The sequence below is a fragment of the Diachasmimorpha longicaudata genome, chromosome 6 (genome assembly GCF_034640455.1).
Source record: "Diachasmimorpha longicaudata isolate KC_UGA_2023 chromosome 6, iyDiaLong2, whole genome shotgun sequence".
In the NCBI taxonomy this organism is placed as follows: domain Eukaryota; kingdom Metazoa; phylum Arthropoda; class Insecta; order Hymenoptera; family Braconidae; genus Diachasmimorpha; species Diachasmimorpha longicaudata.
Window position 1 is genome coordinate 4,088,179 of NC_087230.1, and position 24,343 is coordinate 4,112,521.

The 24,343-nt window shown below is 35.6% G+C and overlaps 1 protein-coding gene and 1 non-coding gene across 4 annotated transcripts in view; both read right to left on the reverse strand.

Annotated features, from left to right (window-relative positions):
* Positions 1-24,343, reverse strand: part of LOC135163264 (eukaryotic translation initiation factor 4 gamma 1-like) — a 46,013-nt gene that overhangs the window by 2,602 nt on the left and 19,068 nt on the right. For 2 of the 3 annotated variants that reach the window (XM_064122534.1, XM_064122535.1), the window contains 16 exons: positions 19,543-19,886; positions 17,837-18,079; positions 17,620-17,740; positions 16,140-16,346; positions 14,870-15,051; positions 12,582-13,437; positions 4,911-5,791; positions 3,652-4,702; positions 3,146-3,419; positions 2,877-2,932; positions 2,423-2,679; positions 1,777-1,949; positions 1,489-1,568; positions 931-1,295; positions 656-731; positions 10-177 (listed from right to left, as the gene is read on the reverse strand). In XM_064122534.1, coding sequence (XP_063978604.1) covers positions 10-177; positions 656-731; positions 931-1,295; positions 1,489-1,568; positions 1,777-1,949; positions 2,423-2,679; positions 2,877-2,932; positions 3,146-3,419; positions 3,652-4,702; positions 4,911-5,791; positions 12,582-13,437; positions 14,870-15,051; positions 16,140-16,346; positions 17,620-17,740; positions 17,837-18,079; positions 19,543-19,886 — 5,334 coding nt within the window. Of the gene's footprint in view, positions 1-9; positions 178-655; positions 732-930; positions 1,296-1,488; positions 1,569-1,776; positions 1,950-2,422; positions 2,680-2,876; positions 2,933-3,145; positions 3,420-3,651; positions 4,703-4,910; positions 5,792-12,581; positions 13,438-14,869; positions 15,052-16,139; positions 16,347-17,619; positions 17,741-17,836; positions 18,080-19,542; positions 19,887-22,185; positions 23,775-24,343 lie in introns of those variants that run through there. The other variant, XM_064122533.1, reaches the window with a different exon arrangement.
* LOC135164158 (small nucleolar RNA SNORA53) lies at positions 2,040-2,204 on the reverse strand. Its single transcript, XR_010299241.1, has one exon. It is a non-coding gene; the product is annotated as a small nucleolar RNA SNORA53 (small nucleolar RNA).

Here is a 24,343-nt window from a genome sequence, read left to right on the forward strand (position 1 = left end):
TTAATTTACCTTGAGGATGCTCCAATTTGTGAACATAAACTTGAATTGCAAACAAACACTGGAGCTCCAGTTGGGGTTCTGTGTCTACGTAGCGCGTTATTAAGGGTAACAAACTCTTGAAGACCTCACTATTCAACTTCCAGGATGAAGGATTTGTTCCTGAAGCAGGTATGGGCTCTGGAAAAATCGTGACAAATATATTATTTTCATAAATGAGTGATACTCTTTCAATTAACACCCTCAAATTTTCCGATGTCTCCGCCAATCGTAAACCAAGTAACGAATATTAGTCGTTTGGACTTTAAAAGATTTTTATTTATTTTCAATGTTTTTTCGCTGTCTTATGATGGCTAATTGTAAGGAACGAAGTGGATTTGCACACGGGCCTGTACTGATGCTACCTGACCAATTGAAATCAGGGAATAAAACACCCTAGATAACAATAGTGTATTTTACGATCGTCGTCTGACGATCTGAGTTCTCATTCCTGTCATCCAAGAACGAGACCGATTGCGGGCTACACATGTCGTATTGGAATATTTTGTTGAATGTTTCAATTGTTTTAATTAGATTTCCGAGACATAGATAAATTTGAATGGTCGTTTATTAAAAATATATAGTGGTTCAACAGATTCACGTGAAAACTGTAACTTACCCATAGATACTTCTAAGATAGCAGTGACGAGGGTCCTAATAAATTGTGGCTGCTTAGACCTGCTGCCGACATTAGCCTATAAAATAAATTAATATTAATAATTTATAGTTTTCTATATAAATAATTTTACATTTATATTTCTATTCATTGTAATTAATATCAACACATATCAATGAAATGTTTATAAAACGAATTAATATTTCATACGCTGATTATCTTCAAATTGTTTCGTTAAATGAAAATTTAAGACATAAAATTAACTCAGTTATACTTACGGAAATCCAACCGGTGATGTTATCAAAACCGCTGCCACGCATTAAGTTAACCAATTGGTTACGTATTTGATCCAATGTTAATTCAGCACCCGAACATTTCTCAGTACCAATGCAATCAGATGTCAGGAATTCAAGTTTATATCTTTGAATAATATCGTCTACATTTTCTTTCGACGTATCAACGAGATCAGGCCATCGCAGTTCACTGCGATCCCATTTTTCGGCTACCACTTTAGGTCCTAGATCTTTCGCAAGATTGCTTAATAACTCGCCCAATAACTTACCACAGCTACCCATAGATTTGAGCACCGTCGTAGTTTTTTTCAACTCTGATAGCGGATGAGCACCGGGTTTAATGAGTTCCGCTGTAAATATTTATTCAATTAAGTACTAACATCATAACAAATGTATTATTTGATTTAAATTTATAAACAAAAACTTCAGGCCTGTTGAGCTTTTACAAACCGTCATGGTTAATACGGTGTAAGAATAATTTACATCATTTTTTTTTGTGCTTGTGAAAAATGAAGAATTTCATAAATTGAAACTACAACTTACCCAGAATTTCCGCAAAATATGTCCAACATTTGGGAACATCAATGGCTAAATCGTCGGCTTCTTCCAAAATTTTTTCATAACTGTTAAAGAATAACATATATATTGTTAGATAAAAATTCACAGATAAAATACATTTGTTTATAACGCATAATAATGTCAGTATCCTTTTGGCTGAACAACACAAAAATACTTTTGTATTTTTTCTCTAGTTATCGATATTATCATCATTTAAAAGATTTGAAAGGGATATATTTAATCTAAATTATTATCAATAATTCAACTACTTACGCAGATTGGAATAGCGACAGGGGAATCATATTATTGTTTATCATGTGAGCATAAAGAGCTGCAAATCGTTGCCTAAATAGAGCAGGTTTTTCCAGTAATGCGTTCAACGTGTCCGATACAAACATGGGATACGTGGAATTGTCGAACTGGTCTTTCACCGTGTCGACAGCATCCTACAAATGAAGTAATTATAAATGAAGCATAGATTAGTAATGAATCAATTAAACATGGGAAATACTTCACATTAAAGGATTGAGTTGTTGAGTGTCCATTTTCCAGACTAATTATCGACATAGAATAATTTTTGCACGTTCAAATCAAAAATTTAATCGACAAACAAAGACTAGAAAATAGGTATTGCCTATTATAGCACACCAATGACTCAAGCATCTCCTTGGGTAATCAGAGATGGATCTAAGGAGCGTGCATGTACCGTAGTGGAAATTTTCGAGAAAAACGAAAAATCTAACTAATCATGTTTCTGAGATAGACTCTCTTAAAACCCTGAATAAAATTGATACTTTTTCTATTTCTCCAATCTTAGGAAAAAATGTAAATCTATTTCCAAGAAGCTGAGCTTCAGAAACAGACTCATTTGACATGGGATATTTTAGATAAATCGAAATGCATACACATATATATTTACCGTAATGAATGCCTCGGTCTGTGGACCATTGCACATATCCAGAACCGTTCTGATAGTTTTCTTCAATTGTTCCTCTGTTTTGGGTGGTTTACTGTTCACCGGATTACTTGGCATTGTCATTGAAGGTGGTTTGTATTTCGCCGATTGTGAGGGCATGGAGACGCTCTGGCTACGAGATGCCTCCAGAAGTGAGCCTTCACGACTCGATGACATGCTACTGCTATTCATATGACCACCATTTCTTGAGCCTCGACCTTCTGTAAGTTAAAATCATCAGTTTAACTATTGTCAATTTAAAAAACTATATAAAATTAATTTTAGAATATTTTATTTCAGAATCCTTTTGGCTAAGCAACATCAAACTCTCAATCTTCGAGGCTTTTCAAGTTATGAAAAATTATCATCATTTTGTAACAAAGAAGAGTAAGTGTAGAAATTTTAGTTTTCAACTCACCCCATCCCTTGTATTGTTCGGATCGGCCATAGTCTCTCGCGCCGGTTGACCTTGATCTGTAGTAACAAGTAATACCATACGTTTATTAGCACAATATTTTTAACAAAGAGAAAGAGAAGTTATTACTAATGAATCGCATCAGTACAATATAATAATCATAGAAGTTTTAGAAGATTCAGAAACTCTAGTCTGAAAAAAAAATTTCATCATAAATTTGCATTATGTTTCATTCCAATACTAAACCAGAAACAATAATCATTAATTCTCACCCTGACAACTGAAGCGTAACTCGTGGCTTATCCTGTTCCAGGTTCTCCAGGGGAGCGTACTTATTGGGAGTACCAAGTGTATTTGGTTTAGCAGCTGCAGCAGATCCACCAAACAAATATGCATTTCTACTACCCAATTTAATTTCATCCAGTGGAAGTGATTTCGCATTCAATTTTGAAGCTTCAACAGAATATGGCTGCCTACTTGTTTTTCCAACCGCAGTAACGGTGGACCATCCCTCCTCTGAGCCAGGGCCACTGCCACCACCTCCACCTAGACAAATGAAAACATATATCAATAAAAAAGGGCTAAGCGATCAAGTGAAACATCGTTGAGCAGTTTTACAAGGTTATCAGAATTATTAAAAAATCACAGAGTATCAGAAACTCCAGTCTGGCATGACATAAAATTATCATCATGAAAGAAATGAAAATTCTTCATTATAGAATTCGTAGAAAAAAACATAAAATTTGGAAGAATCAATGAAATAAATAAATAAACTTACGATTTCGTCTTCTGTCATTATTTCGATCATCCTTTCTTGGTGTATTCATAGGTGCACTGTTATTCAGTAGTATTTCTAATTCTTCTGACTCAGCCTCCTTCTGAATTTGATCCATAGTCTTGGGATTACTGTCATCCCTCCTAGGTACCCACTGTCTAGCCCTCAAGTCTATAACATCTTGAATCATAAATCTAACTCTCGAGCTGATTTTTTTACTCGATTTTTTGCTAGACATTTCGGCTAATTGGTTAAAATATCCCGGGAAAGCTTCGGCTTCACTTTTAGGCTCCAAAGTTTTACCAACTGTAGTTAATAGTTTGCAAAGACACTCAAGATTTTCCTCATCAGGTGTTGCAAGGAGATGTTTAACACATGTGTGCATAATTTTTGCAATAAGCATGTCTTGTTTAAAGAGTTCACCAATAAAACGAATATTGCCAACAGATTTCATTCGTATCCTTCTGTCTTCTTGCGATAAATTAAACTGGAGTTCTTTCTTTTTATCTGGATCAGTTGTATTTTGAATTTCCTGTAGTTTTGCCTCTCTCGCTGATTCATCAACCGCATTTTTTTCAAACTCCATTTGACAACGCGTAACCAGTAATTTACGGAAGTCTACGTACATTTCAGAAGCTTTTCCATTGTCATCAACTTTTTGTTCCCCGGTAGATACTTTCATACCACTCAATTCTTTACACATCAAGGCATAAGCAACTGAAAAACTTGGTTCATCAACAGCTTTCTCAAACACTAGATCAATAACCCCCTGTAATCTCTCTTGTGTATCAATCTCCAGTGCTCTAACTTGATTCACTAATGTATTAAATTTCTGTGGTGTCAGTTTATTTAATACACTTCTCACTTTTTTGTAAAGGGATTGGGATTTAGCCTCTTCACCAGGCAACATTTCACTCTTTAATCTTCCTGGTTTCCATGCATTCTCAGTTTCTCGAAGTTTGACATCCTCGCTTAACGAAAGCGACACATGAATCACATTGGGTTTAGACGGTTTTTTGCTGCCTTGGTAACTCTTTTTATTCGGAGGAGGTGGCTGGAAGATAATTAAAAAATTTCTCATGTAGTAAAACATTTGGATTATCATATTTCTCATATTATTAAGCAATTTAATATTCATCAGTCGTTAGATTGTCTGTCAACACAATTCAGTCCACTACTTTCATTTATTAATGAAACCATCATTGAATTTTTCAATAATCTTGCGATAGAAAAATAAAATTAATAATGAAACATATATTTACCAGTTTAGCATTGAACGAAGATTTAGCAAATCCAGGGAACAGAGTTTCGTGCGTCCTGTTGCCTTTATAAACACTAAGATCAACAATATTTCTGGTAGATTGTCTCGTGCTATCCTTGAGGACAACGTCCAAGTCGTGTAAATTGGTGGGTCTGATTCGACTTTTTGGATCTTCTTGTAGTTTCATCAGGAGATCTCTTCCATATCGTTTTTTTCCAGTAATATTTTTTGGACTCCACTGATCATCCTCATATTGGTATTTCAATTGAACTGACGCTTTAACATCTGATTGATTAGGTGGTTCATTTTCATTCTGTTTATCAATCACAGATGTAGTTTTCGGTTCACTGGGGATGCGAGGTAAGCCAGATACTTTGGCATTTTCCTCATTCTTTTGGGCAACAATGGCCTCAACTTCACTCACATCTGTCATGTTAGCATGATCAACTACGTCATTAGTACATTTCTCTGGAACAATCGAGGACTTGTTGCTGTCTTCGATGGTAGGAGTTGCTTCTTTGCTAACATCTTTGTGATTTTGAATATTTTTCTCTAGCTGTTGCTGCTGAATTTGGGAAGTTTCTTCAATTTTCTCAGACTTTATTACCTCCTGATCCGCTTGAATCATTGATTCTGGTTGAACGTCTGGTTTTCCCTCAGATATATCATTGCCTTTAACTGAATTCTCATTTCTTGTTTCAGTACTACCAACAGCCTTCATTGGCAAATTTTCATGAATATTATCCTGTTCGATTTTAGTATTAGGTTTCACTGGTTGGGGTACTGAGAAGGCATCCATGTCTGTACCCTCTTTCTCCGCACCCTTGCGATTGAGATCACGACTTTTGGGTTTCTTGGTTTTTTGTTTTTGGGTACCTTTACCTGAAAAATGGAAAATTAAGAACGACGTTATTGACGAGTGTTTATTGAGACAATTCTAGGAATGAAATTACACCAACAAAGTTGATCTTCAAATTCTGTGAAAACATCATTAGATTTGGCAAATTAGTTTCAATAATGAAAAAAAAAATAACCAAGTCATACGGTAGATATTCCATCATGAACATCTGATTAAGTTGGAAAAAGAGAAAAAAAAATGCATAAAAATGTATGGAAATGAAAAGCGAGACCGCTGGTGCCCCTTTGAGCAACGCGATAATTTTAGACCGTCGTCGCTACGAGTTACTTTTTCTCTTCCCTTTTCTTGAAAAATTTAATGCATCTAGGAGTTCATAAATACTTGGAATTTTCGAGATAAAGAGAATCGAATTTAATGAGGAACAATCACAATGCTCAGATGACGATGATACATAGTGTTAAGAGGGTATTGTAGGGATAGAGGATGGTACCTGGATGGGATTTTTGGAATGAATGAGGTTGAAAGTGTACAGATGTACCATGATCTCGCGATCCACGTCGATTTCGACTTCTAGATCTTGAACCGCCACCGGTACGATGGCCGCTGCCATTTTTTGTCCTTTCACTCATTTCTATAAGCCTCAAGTTGCAGCGATGATCTTCTGTTTCACAAAACTACTGATAAAAACTTCTCCATTTATGTTGTTCTATGATATTTAACTTGCACGAATTTATTTCAATACAATACTATCAAAATTCCTTGTTGAAAAATTATTGGTTAGAAATGGAAAACAAAAAAAAATGATAACAATAGTTTAGACTCCCGTGAGTCTCGAGTTTCACGATGCTTGTGAGCAGCTGCACTGATTCAGAATTTATTTATAAAATCATCGGAGGATCTTTGCCAACGTACATGTAGCTTCACTTTTATAAAGGCGACAATACTACTGTGATAAACATTAACATCGAAAACTTTTCAAAGTTCATTTATGTAATTCCTTGAAGACTTTTCACGAATGTTCACTGGCTGGCTCTACATGCGACAGTTTAAATATTATTGCCTCAAACTGATGACTTTACACCAAAAATTTTAAAATTACATATTTTCAAATATAAAAATGTAATGTATAAAATTCAAAAATTATGTAAAAATTGGAGGAAATAATTCGATAAATGTTCCAGAATTGAAATTAAGGAGAATGAAAAATTTTCGACGATGATATCGGCGCGACTTTCGCGTGTCTATTTTAACTTACAAACTGGCGCAAACAGACGAGCAACGGGCATACAATTTCTTAAATTAGTTTCAATGGGTGTCATATGAGTGTCGTCTTCAGGAGCACGCGCACATGGTGATTTTAATGATTTTTCTAACCTAGCAATCGCAAAGTTGTGCCGGTGTTGCTTGAAAATATTCATTTTAAAACCATTTTCTCATAATTATTCAATTGAAAAATTGGAAAAAAAATCGGAATTAATTGCGTCAATATATATAGTTATATATTACAGTGAGTTATCCAGCTGGCGAGTGGAAACTACGTAATCTCATGCATGAAAGTAGTTTGAATAACATTTTACAAACCACGTCGAGTTAATAATTTGTGAGCAAATATCTCTTTTCAATGAAATTTTGTATTTTTCGCACCTTTATATCCGGTAATTTTTCAACTAATGCCCGAAAAGCTACCTTGCTGAATAATGCAATACTTGAGAAAAAAACTTGTCTAGCAAAATAAGAAGAAAAAAGGAGAGGCAAGTTTTTATGACTAACCAGTTTCCCTCACATTCCTTCAATTAATGTGTGCATCAATCGTAACATCAGATCCCTCCCTTCTTTGTTCTATGGGATTGAACAACCCGTTCCCGACAGGGCCCCGTAAATAAGGAAAGTAATCGAAATGGGGTGGAATGAATCCGCCCATCTACCTCAATTCTCGGTGAGTAAAATATAGTAAATTTATATGTAAAAGCTAACTGCTGTATTAAATGCCGTTATTCAATATGATGAACAGAATCGAAATACGGAGAACATCAGTGAGAATTTCATATTTTAGTATTATCATGGGCTTGAAAATTAATCAATAATTTATTTTTTCACACTCAGTATCATTCGGTGTTGATAGAGCCCTTCTTAAAGGCAGATAAATGAGCGAATGAATTATTTATTGATCTGACAAAATGACGTGAAATAAACTATACGAAAAATATACTCAGAAACCAGTTTCAGGATTTTCAAAGTGTGCAACCAAAGTAACGAATAAGGTCCTTTAGACGCTGTCGGTACACTATTCAGGATTTTCTACGATCCAGGACATAATTTTGGTGGCGATAATATAGAAAAAAAACATTGATTTTTATTTAAAAAATCTTAAACAACGTTAACTAAGTGAAAACACTTAGTGCCTCGCGATCGTCCTTGTAAGTAAAAGCAAATCATTTGAAGGACGACTTGAAACGACAAAAGAGCTGGTGATCGAAGGAACAACGTGAATGTATGCTAGACCCCCCTCCCCCCCATGAAAGGACTTCGTAAATGTGAACTGAGTACTTACAAAATAATGCTCTCATACATTTCACACATATCTAAAAATAAATGGCGTGCAACGACACCCACATTGATTGTGAGATGTCCTTCTATGGTCACAATCATATTCCATTCTATTTTAGCTCCCACCTCATTATCACCATAAAATAATTTCCAAATGTTTCAAGATCAATATTCCCTTAAATTTCATTTTCTCTCGCTCTTTATCCTCCTCTAGTCTATTATGCAAATATTGATGAGAAATTCAACAGACAAAAAAAGAGAATTAAATCAGGAAGAAAGTGTATCATCACATTCAGAAACGATGAGAGGACCCACCGGGTCTCCAATGTGAATGACTGTTCTTCCATCTTACAAACTCAAAATGGCTACAATATTCTGACCATGTGCTTCTACCCCTCATAACTCAACATATTTTTAAAGATAATAATGTTAAGTGATAGTTGGGTAATTGATATTAATAAATTATTCCTCATCGTCATGACAATAAAAAGAAAACCTGATTAGTGATTCGCATGAGCAATAGACGATTCTCGGAATTGAAAAGCACGTGGCAAAAACGTGGTGGTACTCAGCGCCATTACTTATGCACGTGATTTACCTGCATAAGTAAAATCAATTGTAAAAATAGATTTTTCTTATCCCACAGGGTCGCAATATATTGTTGATTAGTAGCCATCCAATAATGATTAACGAGAGAGTTGAAAAAAAAAATATCATTCGTTAATATGGGTCACCACATTGTCCCGTTCACTTCCGTCCACCATTCTCACGTTTATCATAACGAGACCGATCCTCTAATGAACTAAAATATGGACATCATATTTACGACTGAACGAGGAAATAAATAAAAATGGTTATGACTACTGTGGCATGATTAACGCAAGTCATAAGTTTATAAATTATACAATATCTTGTAAAACGGAAACGTGCACCCCTTAGAATTCCACAAGATGGTGGCGGCGACCACGTTGCCACAAAATAAAATTGAGGTTATGTTCCCATAAATGAATACCCTACTCTGCCCTAATTATTCAGTAAATAACCTTCATCAATAAATAGATATTCATTAATAAATAATTTTAAAATACATACATACATAACGAGACGAGACCATTCTCCCAGATCGCTGCGAACTTTCCACTTCATTTCAATAAAACTTTCGATTGAATCGAAAAAGGGTATAAAAAATATCGATATAATACTTAAAAAAAAAACACTAAAAACTCGGTATCAAAATATACAACAACAAACAATCTACAATAACGTTAATAAACGACCACGTGTAAAAAGTGTGGACCACGTAAAAATTCGACTATTAATAATTATATTCCGTAGTACTAAAAAATCACAACCGTATTAGTTACCGTATATAACATTAAAAATATAAAAATGACTAAATTCTGATTTTTGTATTTGTTAAAAAAAATATATATATAAAAAAAAGCCCGTGAATTTATCAAGAGTATGAGCCCAGCTGGATAGACCAGCACGCGTTGGCTTCTGGAGGGCTACAAAATTGCCAGTACTTCTTCCCTCCTTTCCAATCGAAGAACCTCGGCGTCACTACCTCCCCTCCACCCCCCTCTTTTCCCCACCCCGCGCCCTTGCGACTCTGCCATTGGGACAACCGAAAAAATTCGGTGCATAAGTGACCAGACAATTTCCTTCGTATCTCATTGGTAACGATGTCGAAGCAATGGTGGAATATGAAAGACCGAAGATTGCCGAAAGTTTACACAACTCGTTTAACTTCGGCAATCTTCGTATCACTGACGTCATACTATTCGTGTTGGGTCTTATCCCTACCCCTCACTTCTGCCATATTTTACGTCACAGTCTCAAGACATTTTCATAACTCTCAGGGTACTATGAATCTAACGGCTTCATCCCTTTATCGAAAATTCTTTTTACAATAATAAAAAGATTATTTAAAACTTCTCACCATATTTTCTTTTCGGCATTGCTAGGCTTTCACTGGAAATAGTCAGCGTACGATAATTTAACATTCACTATAATTTACACATTGGGGCTTCCTACTTGAAGAGTTTCACATTCCATGAATCCAGTTCATCAATGTTTATATAGTTAGTTTTCCAATGACCGGTTGATTTTATTTTTCATGAATAATTTTGACTAGAATATACGAATGAACATAGCGAGGAATTCGACCTCGATGGGATAATTTCGAACCCCACGAGGTCTACATGAAGTAACTAAAATTTATCAAAGAGAAATCTCACTGAACAAACAAAGTTAATATAAAACAATTAATTGGGACTTATTTCTGTTCATTGAATAATTTCTTCTTCTCATTTGACACTTTTATTTATATATGTTATGTGTTAAGTTAATCGCTTTTTGTTCTGTAATATTTATAATATTTTTGGTGTGAGCAAATTGAAATTGAACATCAAGAAACTTGAAAAAAGATTTACTGAACAACGTGGTAGCACGTGGCTATACCGGAAACTGACTCAACCACTGGGCTTGGATGCGGTTGGCTAAAGGTAAACAGACCTACGGCACACAGCCAACGGAGGACACTAAAAGGGCCAATCACAGGCACCTTAAACCAATCGCATGCTCCTCGGTAAAAATGCCAAACCCTAACTATCAAATACGTATATTTATCGTAATTTATAATAGTTTATTGAGTGACACGATTCTAATTACCAAACGGTTCGCTCGTGTATCTATATATATAGACATATTTACTTCACCGTCCTCTACTTATCCGGAATATTATCAATATTGCGCATAGAGAGAGCTATCGAGGATACGAAGTTCAAGTTTAAAATAAGAAATATTTGAATCACACTGGTTGAAAATGAAACGAACGAATATTTTCTCAATTTTTGAAAAAAAAAGTGATTATAAAGTCTTGATAATTGATTTTGAAAAAGACGAGAGGTCATAACAAATTTTATCTTTCACTATTTAATAAATATACTTGAGTGCTGAAGTAGTGCATTAACTTCTTTATCAATTCTCCAATGCTACTGACTAGCCAACAAATCAAGAGATAATGCAAAAGGGCAAAATTTATATAACTAAGAAGCAGTGTACTTCTTCTGTCGAAAGAATGATATTCCTCATCATTTAAGTGTCATTAACGATCCCCCCCTCCCACCCCCTCTCACCGAGAATGTTTTTATCGAAAGATATGGCCTCATTCTTATATTCATCAAAAAAAAAAACTATTTTTGCTAAATGTCCATTTACTTCAAAGAAGTATTTATTTTTTCAAAATTGTATTTCTTCGGTCTAATCACTTCCAAGGGGGGAAGCGATAGGTTTAAATTATAATAATCGTATTACTTTAGAGAATGAGTATCTTGTACATGACTTAGAATGAATTTCATGATAAGGTATCCAGTTTTTCTTAATTTCTCATTTTCTTGAGAGAAGAATTTGGATGGATTATTAAATGTTCACAATTATTGTAAGAGTTCACGCGAAGTTATAAATTCCATGAACATCTTCTAGGAAAATATAATTAACGTAATTCAAACCTGATCAGAATTATCAGGGAATGATTCAATTTTGGAAATAAAGGATTGAATAAGTAAATATTTTTCTAAAGTTAATGGATATTTGGCAAAAATCATTATTTTCTTGGTGTATAGAAGGTCAGATGCGAAAATTGTTAATTTGTCGGAGGCGGTTTTTTTTCAATATTTACAAACTTTCACGTAGGCTTAATCTTCATGAATTTTTTCTGTAATTCTTTGTCGAATACCAAACTATAAACTGACTGATTGGTTCAAGCTTATAATTGTTTATCGAACAAACTGATAAATGAAGGGGAAAATCCTAAATAAATGATTGTGTATAATATTAAAAAATACCGATTTTCATTACTAACTCGAAAATGTATGTCTCTGCCACGTGGAGGATCGTCTTCCGAGCCCAAAGCAAAGATTATAAGCACGTGGGGCAATGCGCGGCGCAACGAGAACGTTTTTTTTCATGCCCCATGAGACACAAAAAATATACCCCCTTTGAACAGATTTCCATTCCACACACGTTTAAAATTTCATCAGTAAACCCACCCCAATTGCCCAAAGTTAAACTCAATTTCTAAATTCAAGGAAAATGATATGTAGGATATGCGGATATCTACCTAAGGGAAAACTATGGGGATACAATAAGTAGCGTGAAATTGTTGAAATTAAATTCGCTTAAGTTACCCCCTGCGTTCCAGCGGGTGAATCCCTGATAATTAAAAAAAAGATACATAAAAAATGAAGAAGAAAAAAAACTCACCATCTGGGGAGTTTTGTTCAGCCTTTGTTTCCTCGGCCTTATCAACGGGCTCTCCATTTTTCTGGAAATGCTGCTGTTCCTCAGTATGATTAGTAGCTGCCGTTGGTGTAACATCCTTCTGGCCGAGACTCTTCTCGCTGACTTCTCTCTCCTGTTCCTTAACAGGTTCCGAAGTTGGAATACTCAGTGCAGGATTAATAACAGCTGGTGAATCAGTGGCAGTTGGTGTCGGAGTCAACACAACCTGAGCTGCACTCTGTTGTAGCTGATGGGGTTTCCGTCTTGGTGGTGAACTTGATGTCGTCTTGGCCGATGAAAATGATTCTCTGGTTGCTTGTGGGGCAGTGTTTGCAGATTGAGATGAAGCTAAGCTCGTTGATACATTGGGAATCGGGCTTTTTGCTTCAGAATCAGTTGCCGGGGGAATGGGAGAGGACTGTTTGGGAGGAATATTGTCTTTGTTAGTAACAGGTGGTGGTATTCGGAGGTCATCTTGATAAACTATTTGTTGTTTAGTATCATTACGTGGCCATTCTTTGGCTACCGATACCACTGATTTGGGTTCAACTTTAACTTGACACGTTTCTTGAGGAGCTAATTGACTATCAGGATTTGGGGATCTAGGAATATTTGATTGTGTAGGCGTAATGGGAACATTATTGCACTGGGTATTGATAGGTTCTTTGTTAGAATTTATTTCGGGTTTGATGCTTGGCGTATTCGGTGTTGTTGTTGTTGTTGACGACGATGACGGTGTATGATTATGCTCTTGAGCATTAATCGTTGATGAATTAGTTTCTGTTTCGCTAGCTGCTTTTGCTACGCGTGATGCAAACTCAGCGGCTATTGCCGAATTCTGAAAAAATCACCATTACTGTGTGACAGATCACAATTGTTTTTTTTTGTGCAAGGAAATTTATTGGTAACTCACTAACTAAAAAAATTATCAATACTGCTAATTCAACTAGAAAATAATAGTTTTCAAAATTCTTTCAAATTTTTTCACTGAATACAGGCGCAATACTAGGAATGTGCTCACGATTGTATTAGAATAAAATAATATTTGTGAAGAAATTTGAGTCGATGGATCTTGGAGGGCAGTACTTCCAGTTCAGTTCTTTCCATTTTTGCATTTGACGAACCATTCGAATCACAAATTTAAAAAAGTTGATTGCCCAAGGGCTAAAAGAGTGTGGTTGAGACCACATAGATGCTAACGCATCATGACATCTAGTGTGTTTAGGGCCATCAGAATTAATTATTTTGTATTGTCAAGGGATTATTCCCTTGGTACTATTGAAAAATACTGAATACTTGAATCAAAAAATAATTCTTTTCTTCGATTATATTTCTTTTTCAGTGTATATAGACTTTCATGTTACGCAATCGCCAGTATCATTCATTTCCAAGTATAAGGTTTTCAGACGTTAGATAGTTTTGCAACTCCAATCTGTGGATATCTTGTATTTTCAAACCCGAATAACCAGAATATGAAAGTGATGACGTTTATCACCGAACGATATAGTAATATGCAATAGGCTAATAAAAAAGTTACTGTGTATAACAATTCAATTTCAATTATTTTTTTATGTTCTTGGGTGTGTCAAAGCAATTATGGACAGAACTAACTACTTAATTGTAATTGAATGCCACTTTGAACACTAAATATCAATTTATTAAGTGTTTAGAAGCTTGGAGAAATGTAATTAATAAACTGATTAATGCTAGATGGTATGACTTTAGCGGTCTTTAATCGACCCTTCCCAGTACCTTCGCGATGTCCCAGCCTAATTTCCTAAATGCACGGCCCTCCAGCTAAATCAGTGGTAATTTAAATGGGCTTACAGCATAAATAAAAAATTATTCTTCAGGCTGAAATATTAAAAGATAATCCTTCGACGTAATTGACTCGAAAGATAAATTTTACCCAGGGGTTTATTGCTCAATATAAGGTATTTAGTACTTAAGTATAGATTGCATCATAAATAGCTCAGTATTCAATTATTTAGAATTTAGTCAATGGTTTTTGCCCATCATTTTGTCGAGGGATAATTAGATTGTTGTATATCCCTCGAAGATATTGGATTCTATACAAACAACAGTGATAAAAATTCGAAATTCATACGAATTCGTAACTTCGTTAATTATTATATGTTTTCTGGAAATTGTAGTATCATATCAAGCTTTTCAGGGAAAAAAGGAGAGAAAAAACTTTAGCATCGACTTTTTATTCTGGTCATTTGGCATAGTTATACTGCTATACTTGCGATAGTTATTGTGTAACTCACCTGCGGTTGAGGAGTCTCACGGGATTTCAATTCTTCCGGCGCTGCAGCGTTTCTGTATATTTCACCAGCCACATTTTCACCTGTATTTGGATTCACTATATCCATTATGGCAAATGCCCGCGTCGTCATTTTTTGATACGTACTCACAGGGTTCTGTGCACTGCGATTGTGTCCAGGATAAGCTGAGAAGGAAGTAAAACACGGTTTACATGAAAATTTCAATTAAAATATTGAGTTGAAATTTTGAGAAAATGTTTCACTTTAAATTAGTGTCCCATATCTGTAATCTCTATTGGATTTAAACCCTAATATCCACATGATTTTAAAATTCTGAGGAACACTCGCATCATACAATATCTTCAACGGTTAGAATATATTGTTGTGTTATAAACAAATTCCACCTAATGTATTATTCTGTTAAGCTGTCGTCGAAATTGTTTAGTTAAAGAAGCAGAAAACATAAAAACCTCGCTTTCGTGATTCTGTGCGTCACTAGTGTGGTTTATTGCGGGCTCCAATAAACCACACTAGTGACAAAAAACAAAAAACTTAATCTCCACATCTTCTCATGAAAATTACCCTGGCCTTTTAACTCCAAAGGTAATTTTGCACTGACAAAAACAACAGTTCAGCGGAGAATCAAGATTTTTCGCAGAAAAAAAATTATTTTCTTATCTCTTCAAAGTAGCGATTTCCAGGTAGTCTAAGTTGAGTTCCCAATTCTACAGTTATGATGAACGATCTAAGCATTATACTCAGTATGATCTTCATAAAAAATCCTTCATTATTTTTTTCATTTTTATAATTCCAAATTTTCTTAAGTAAAATGAGTCAGAAAAATTTCAAATATTAATACTCGTTATTGAATTACTAGCGAAGACTATTTGTTGACTAACAATCTTTAAGTTTTACCCAATTTGGTGCTTTAAATGCCATTTACTTCACCTGAAAATTACACCTGAAGAGATACGTTAAGAAAAGACGTTTCCTGATGCTAATACTTACAAAAAGATCTATCATTATCCAAATAAATATAAATTTGGGGTTAGTGGAGGAAGCTATTCTCGATATTTACTAATAACATTTCCCATTTAAGTTGAAATATTACTTTCTAAAGAGCAGGCAGATTACAAAAAGCTTCTCTGCAAGGCCGAATACTCAGAGTAAATATTTTGAATATATTGATGAGGATAGATTTTTATGGATGTCTAATTTCTCAGCAAAAGTGGAACATTTTTGGAACATTTTAAGGAATAAATAATAAGTTTACGTGATGGCTGTAGTGTCATCGCCATTGGAGGTATCGGTTGTGGTGGTGCCTGCTGTTGTTGTAATGTACCTTGTGGTACACCAGTCGTTCCTTGGGCACCGACCAGCGGGCCTCCTACATTTTGACCAGCTCCGCTCACAGGATTAGTACTCGCTCGATTCAAATTCATCGACGAGTTTGGTGGCGTATGAGTTTGAGGATAAAAATCTGGGGAAAATACGTCGATAATTAGCATTAAATGACTAACGAATTCATGAATATCCATTAAAAGTAGCATTTCTAAATTTAATAAATGTCGTGAAGCCATGTCGACTTAACTAAAAAGATTTAAATTGAAAAAAAAATGGTCAAATCGACTTGACTTCCAATTTATCTGACCCGAATTTGAGTTGTGTTAATGCGTAAAATGAATTTTCGTTCACGAAGCACGTTTTTGTTTACTTGTTAATGAAACGTTGAAAAGTGCAAACGTAAAGACTTTTCGTTTTACTACTGATTTCATTGCTAGTCAAGTCGAGGGGTCATTCAAAATATATCTCTCTATCTTTTCGGTTAGAATTACTCGTGTTCGTGATGGACTTCATTCTGTTCCCTTATTCCTCAAATAGCTTGAGTCATGAGTAAATTTCTTCACAATTACAAAAAAAAAAAACTAGACTCTACGTATTTACTCGATTTTTTTTTCAAACCTGCATTTTTTTTCAGCCAGTTTAAGTCGACGCTAACTGGAAATGTGCTTCACAATCGACGAGATAAGTCGACTTATCTCTTTGTGGAACACATTTCGAGTTAAGTGACTGAAAGTCGAGACAACGTCGTTTGCAATAAACCCTTGGTACTAGTTACCTTGAATTTCGGTCGTTTTTAATTTTATGGAAAAATTTGTTATAACACTCGATGCTGAATGTTCAGTAGATTCGAATCCTTATTAAATCTAATCACAAGGTTCATGTTTGGACTTCTGAGAATCAACGATTGAAGCATACTTTAACCACGCCAGCGACGAAAAACGCCGACATATTTTCTATTGCTAATGAATTACTGCATTGATACTACCGGAAAACAGTTTTGTGAATCAAAACATTTTTTTAGTCCAAGAATAATTCTTTCACTTATTTTATCAAGTATTTTTCTCTAAGTTTAGGCAACAAATTTGTTATATTTAAAAAGGGAATACGTATTTCGCTACCAAATGATGCGAGCTATTTCCCTTAAACTGATACTTCATGCAACTTCAAAGTACTAATGTATCAATGATTGAAAATATAGTTAATTAGGTAGCCAAATAAGAGATGGCCATTACCATCAGAACCTCCAATTTATTCATCGTATATGACATTGTTAAGGAACGGATAAACATTTCATTTTCAAAGAATGACCGATTCAATTTGGAATGAAAGGTGAATTGAAATCTTTGCTTCTGATAGTAATTTGGGTCTCAGTTACTTAGCCACTTTAATAACAATTGATGATTGCTTACTCCACTGCTGATGTCCGGTAGCATATCCACCATAAACATTTTGAGGTAAAATCGCATGAGGTGGATATCCCGGGAAGAATTGTGGAGATTGGTGTGATGGATGCCTCTGCTGTGCTGGATACTGAAAATTCAAAATTAAAGATACAAGTTGATAACGAAAATGAATCGATCATTAGAATCTATCTAATTATAATTATAATAATAAACTAATGCTTACAGCAATCAGCGACTGTAGATGATTGTTTACTGAATACATAGGCCCTTGTGGAAGGTTAGAAACCTGTCCAGAGACGAACATCGAAGGTGTACCAGGTACGGGAATATTTTGTTGATATAGGGTTGGAGGTTGTCCAGCATTTGTGGCAACATTGCCCAGAGCAACGACATGGGGAGTACCACCCTGATTTCCACGATGAATGTTTCTCGTTTGTGGTTGTCTCGATCCCACTGGGTAGAAAGGCTACGAATAAAAAAAAACATGAAAGTTAACTACTAGAATATCAAGTTGACAAATTTCAAGTTAATATTTTCTTTTATATCCCTATCGTATATATATATATTATTAATGAGATGCATATAGTTGAATTCTGTCATTAATATTTATGTTTGAATATGGTATTAAATAAGCGAACACTTTTAATAATGACTAACGAGACATTACAAGGTAGACTCGCCCTAAAAAGGGTAATATAATTTCCAGCCCCTGGAATATTTCCTTTTCCTATTTATAACTCTTTCTGGTCAACAGATGTATTTAGAAATATCCAAATGGGATAAAAACTAAGGAAGAAACTGGGGACATTTCCCTTGGGTTTAGAACCAAGGGAAATCCCAAATAATATGGTCATAAACCATCATCACTTAAACGAAAATAATAAAACTTGGGAGGAGTGAATTTTGTACCCGGGGAAATCCCCAAAATCCAACAATTTAAGTATGATGATTGTGACTCACTCGGACTTGAAAATGGATTTCTCATGAATATTTTCGGATATGAAGATGAAAAATTTTTCTACTTAGGATTAACTCATTAAAATTAACTGTTCAACTGAAAATGACGATTGGAGGACGAAAATCAGGGTATCCATGTTGCCCTTTTTTCAGCAATGCTTACATTGTCTCACGTGAATTTTACCAAATTTCTAACCTCAAAATTAATCTGGAACATGTTTTTTTCCAATTTTCAAACGGTGTTCAATCGTGGTGTCTAGATCATTCGAGGCTTCTCTATGAATTTTAACAGTCGCCCGGTATATTGTTCTGAGCTTTTTCATGTAGCGAATCTCAATCATATTTGTATAAAAACCAACAAGTATAGTAAGAAAAATATTTATTATTTGTTGGCCCCGATGTGCACTCAACACGTTGCAATACTAAATTTGTTGGAAAAAACTTGTGCAATAATCAGTATCAATGAATTTTTAATCAGTATCAATTAATAATTATCACCAATTGCATTTGTATAATAAAAACTTGTACCATTGAGGTAAAATTACCAGGAAAACTACTAAAAGAATGTTCTAAAATAAACTTTCGATTTTTTCGACAACGTTTTTTTAATCTATTTTACATAAGTGGAACAATAAAAAAAAAACAAGTTAGCTATATAGACAATGAATTTCGAGAACAGTCTCGAGCTAAAAAATTGGAAGCTTTGAACTATTTTGACAATTTGCACTTGTCTAGCGACCAGATAAATAATATCCAATTAATATTGTCGCATGATTAAAACCGTTTTAAAACCTAAATAAGTTTCCAATGTGACTTTAAATATTCACAAATTCACTTATGTGATTTATCAAATTTTTTCAGTGCCCCTGCACCATAATTAGTGAATTTTCGTCTTGAAAATTCTAATCAATTGCCCAAAACTGCTATTCGATCAAAAAAATATTCAATAAATTAAATAATGAAAAAATATACCTGTGTCACAGGCCTTGTCTGATTGGGCACAAACTGTTGTTGCAGCGGTGGCTGCGCCTGCAAATGGCCTTGTTTACTCATGTCTTGTGGAGATGGTGTATGAACTGGAGGTGTCGTAGTTTGTGCAGGTCCTTGCGGCTGCTGTTGCTGTACACCAGGCGTTGGTGGTTGTGGAGGCTGTTGCTGTCCACTCGACTGTATACCAGGTGTACTTTGACCAATTTGAGGAATTCCACCTAGTGAAGGTCCTCTACCACCAGGTACACCTATACTACCCCCTCCACCACCCACTTGGGCCCCTGGTTGGGCACCGTAATTCTGTCCAGGTACATGAAACTCTGACCCTTAAAATTGAAAGACGAAAGAAAAATGAAAATTTACTCAACTACTTGAGGCAATTGATTTTTGTAATATTGCCAACGTGGAATACACTGTTGCTATTCCTCAAACAATGTACAATATGGTGGTGATTTCCGTGGCCATACACATGACCATTCCAACTGCATATTATCGCCTGATGGCTATTCATTTACAGCATTGAAAACAATATATATAAATAATTTAACTCGCACTTATTATTATTATTTTTCAATGGTGAAAGGCATTAACCGATTCATCATTGATGTTCCTTCTGGAAAATGTTGGAATAATTTCGTACAGCATTGGAATATGTCTTGGAATTTTTAACGTCTCAACATTCCAATGTGCGCATTTCGATTGGAGAATAAAGTGGAAGTTGAAGCACCAGTGAAAAAAAAAAAATAATCACGATTTCACAAGTAAGATGCATCAGCACATACTACGTCTCGGCACTGAATTCTCTAGCACTGTAATGCAGTGCTGTATGACTGGGAAATTTTTTGGTCGAGATATTTGTTAAATGGTACTAATAAGCAAAATGGTGTCGGCTGAGTAACTTAATGAAATGAAAATAATCTAATTTCTTTACCCCAACTTGTCGACGTATATTACTCTCACGTGTTCACTCCTTATTACAATCTATTCTTCTGCATCGACTACGACTAAATGTGATCAACTTATGGGATCCCCACCTTTTTTAAAAATCGTTTTATGTGTAGTTATATTCAACTATTAACCAAAAGAACGGATTGGCGCGCACTCGATATAGGCCAAACTTGGATAAACGATGGTAGGATAATTATATTCTCTTCACCATCGGTGACAAGTCAACACTGATAACACTTGTAAATTAATAATTATTATATCACTAATAACCGAACTATTATTCCAGCAATTTATGTATTTCGCAATGGAATGTTGTACGATATGCTTGAGGCTTGCAGGTAGCCATATTTAACACATGTGGGCTGGGTACAGTCGTTATTACTGCTATCTGGTGGCAAGTCACGAGAAATCTAGTGCATTTGAGAATTGACAGAGGGCGAACTCGGAGAATATTGTAAACACATCTGCAGCCTGACGATGTGTAATAGAATGGATGGAATGGATGAATGAAACATGGTTTCCTTTTTCCAAACCTGTTAGACATGTTTAGAACGAGCTAAGCCCATTTCTGTAATAATAATGTTTATAACTTTCATAGGACGGGAAAATAAAAAGTAAAATGGCATTTATGATGCAACATTACACTTTCACAAGTAATTCAATCCCTTCCAACCTAATTTACCCTCCTCATGTTGTGCAAATTTCAAAGACACCAGAAACCATTGAAATTACAACGAGTTAAAGATATGTAGTGTTAGGCCTTGTGTGTATTGACGTAACAATTGGGCAAACCAAACGGGAGACTTTCCAACGGATTGTGTTGGAAAGGGAGGTGCATTTCATCGATCGACCTATATTGGAAGAATGCTCCGACCAACTTCCATTCAATTTTTTTTTTCAACCTTCATTAAAGGGGAAAGAAATAACATCATTACAGAGCATTCACTTGCCAATGAAATTTCATAAATTATCAACATCCATCACGACGGACGATTTTTTTTTTATAATTTATCTACTAGACAGTTGTCTAATCTATTTTCGTTGAGTATAACTCCTAGCTAGGCATCTAATTATAATTCAAATTCCCAAATACTTCCCGGAGAACGGTCTTATTTTTTAGGAATGAGTAAATTTTTGGAAATGTTACGATTGAGTTGGAGTAAAATTCCCAGACGACAGAGAACGAGCATTTTCCTTTTTTGCAGCCACCTACCTCCCCAGTCATATCAATTTTTCATTATTTTTTCACTCAAACTCATGAGATCATCAACTCATTGGAGATGGCAATTTTTTTCAGTCACCTCTTGACCCTTCATTGGCGTCACAAATGTAAACACCTCAGGTTGCAATTGCAATTGATATGTTGATTAGAATAATAGCTCATTGGATAAAGATGAGAAAACGTTATTGAGTACACGTGTGGAGTTGTTGTGGAAAATGTTCGATCCTCGAATTGTTAACAGAGGAGGAACAGAATGGTGGATCATAGGGAATATTAATGAAATATCTCCTGAATACTTATCAAACCGCGATTTCCGAATTCTAGTGGTAAAAACGATTCCAGGAATGTTTGGACTACAAGAAGATCCAACTGAGCTAAAGAAGACCTGGAGATTGTTCCTAATAAATTAACTTGTAAAAAATGTTCACTGTTTCCTTTCCCCATGTTTATCTTACGTGCATTAGTCGTGACGATACGGTACTGCGGTGGTGGCTGTTGATGCTGTCCCTGTTGCTGCTGAGAATGATGATGTCCAATATTAATAGTTAGCTGATGTTGGCCATGATTCATCTGTCCAATGTGTGGAGCATGAGGACTTAAGGGTTGCTGCGATGATGGTGGTTGATGGCTATGCGTGTGTACGTGATTGTGATTTGGATTCTGTGGATGATGTGGAGACAGATGATGATGTGGTCCACCACAGTGAGGTAGTAGGCAGTGCATGGGTCCAACCCCAACTGCTACACCCACGGCACCTTCCTTCGCGACACCGTACCTCGAGACCATGCTTCTCGTTTCCAAAAATGCTAAAGCTATTTTTCCGTCGTGACTCACTGGATCCAATTGTTTAATTAAAATAATCGTACTGCTTGAATCAGTATATGGAAGACTTATTTTTCATTGTGGATTTTTCAATTCTCCTCTCTGTTGGTGTTCTTATAAGACAAACAATAATTTTTTTTATTTTCCCATGAGTTGGATTTCTCGTTCCAGAAGTTGTTTTTTTCTAAACCCAAGGGAATAAGGTTTTTTCTTGTTTCTTAGTCGCGAAGGAGGCACTGCTGTACACAGGTAGTTCTACTGCATATCACCAATAATTGAATGTTGCCTCTGAACATCATTAGAGAAATTGTAGTAACTCCGATGATTATTTATATTATCCGCGAATGGATTGAATAATTTCCTTCTTTCGTTCATTTTCTTTGAACGTACTATCGACGTCTTTGAAGCCACGAGGTTCTTCGAGGCCCTTCTCAGTAAACTCCAGCGATCGATAACAAGAAGCTCTCTTTCTTACCCTCTCTCTCCCTCTCTCACACCCTTTCCTGTCCGCCCCGCCGGGGTCTCGCCGTGTGCTCAAGGATTATTTACGTTTCACTAAATTGTACACGAAAATACGATAACTGATGATTTCATTGAATCCGCTTGTCCTGCTGAGGTAATTTTGGTGCTTAAGACCCCATACATGTATATTTATTAGTACGTAAATATACAATAGTAAGTCTTGAAATTTCCTGGAACGTTCACTGCCCACAAAAAATTCCCTAGGCCTTCGACACCCTGTATATGATGGTCGGTACGACGGCGCGCGCGCATTCACGCACGCACGCCTTCCGACCTCTCCAACACAAACTGTAATGACCCTTCTCTACTCATATTCAATTCTCTTAACCATATACTCAATATCCTCAAAAATTAATCACTCAAACTTGATAATGAATTTTTAACAGTTATTCGTTACTCTATTTCAGTTTGAAAATTATGAATATATCACTCAGTATCAAAATTATTACACAATGTTGAAGGATAAAATCATGGAGTACAAAATGGCACTGAATAATCCCAAATATCAGGGGTGGAACATGGCCACAACGAAGGGTAGGCCAGGCCTCTCCGGGGCCGACGGTACCCGGATAAGCGGCTCTTCAATCAATCACTTAATTAATTGTTTTTTTTTTCCTTTTACTTATTTCCTTATAAAAAACTATTTGATCTCAATGTTACGAATGTGAAGAGGAACTCGATAATTGAAGAAAAACACGGCTCGCGCGTTGGAGTCGCGAATCCCAACTGACGTAGTTCGGAGTCCGTCGCGACGCCCGTACGTCAGCCACCCCCACCCTTCTTTTTTTTTTTTTTATTCGCATGGAGTTCGAGTTAAATGCGCGCCCTTCGATAAACCGTAAAGCCCAATGACGCTGTTTCTCCCTAATATTCACGTGCTACAATTTTATTTGATTTTTGTTTATAACAAATTTAATTTTCAACGCAACCAGACCACGAAGACGTGATTTATTCAATCCATCTGGACAGTAAACCAGCAAAGTTGAGGTGAAGCAAGAATGTTCGGTTATTTCTTCCGGATAACAAAAGTGCAATAAACAATTTCAAGGAAATTTCATCGAAGCAAATTTATGCGATTATTCACAAGAAAACAAATATAAATCATTGGCATTATTATTTTCTCAGTAAAAATGTGAAATGCTCGTTGCGCATGAGCCAGGGTACCTCTCGATCTATGGCGGCGATGCTGGTACCAGAGTCTACTGCTGAGCCATTCCTGGTGAATGCACCCAATTTACCAAACACAAAAATCAAAAGCAACTCTCCTGT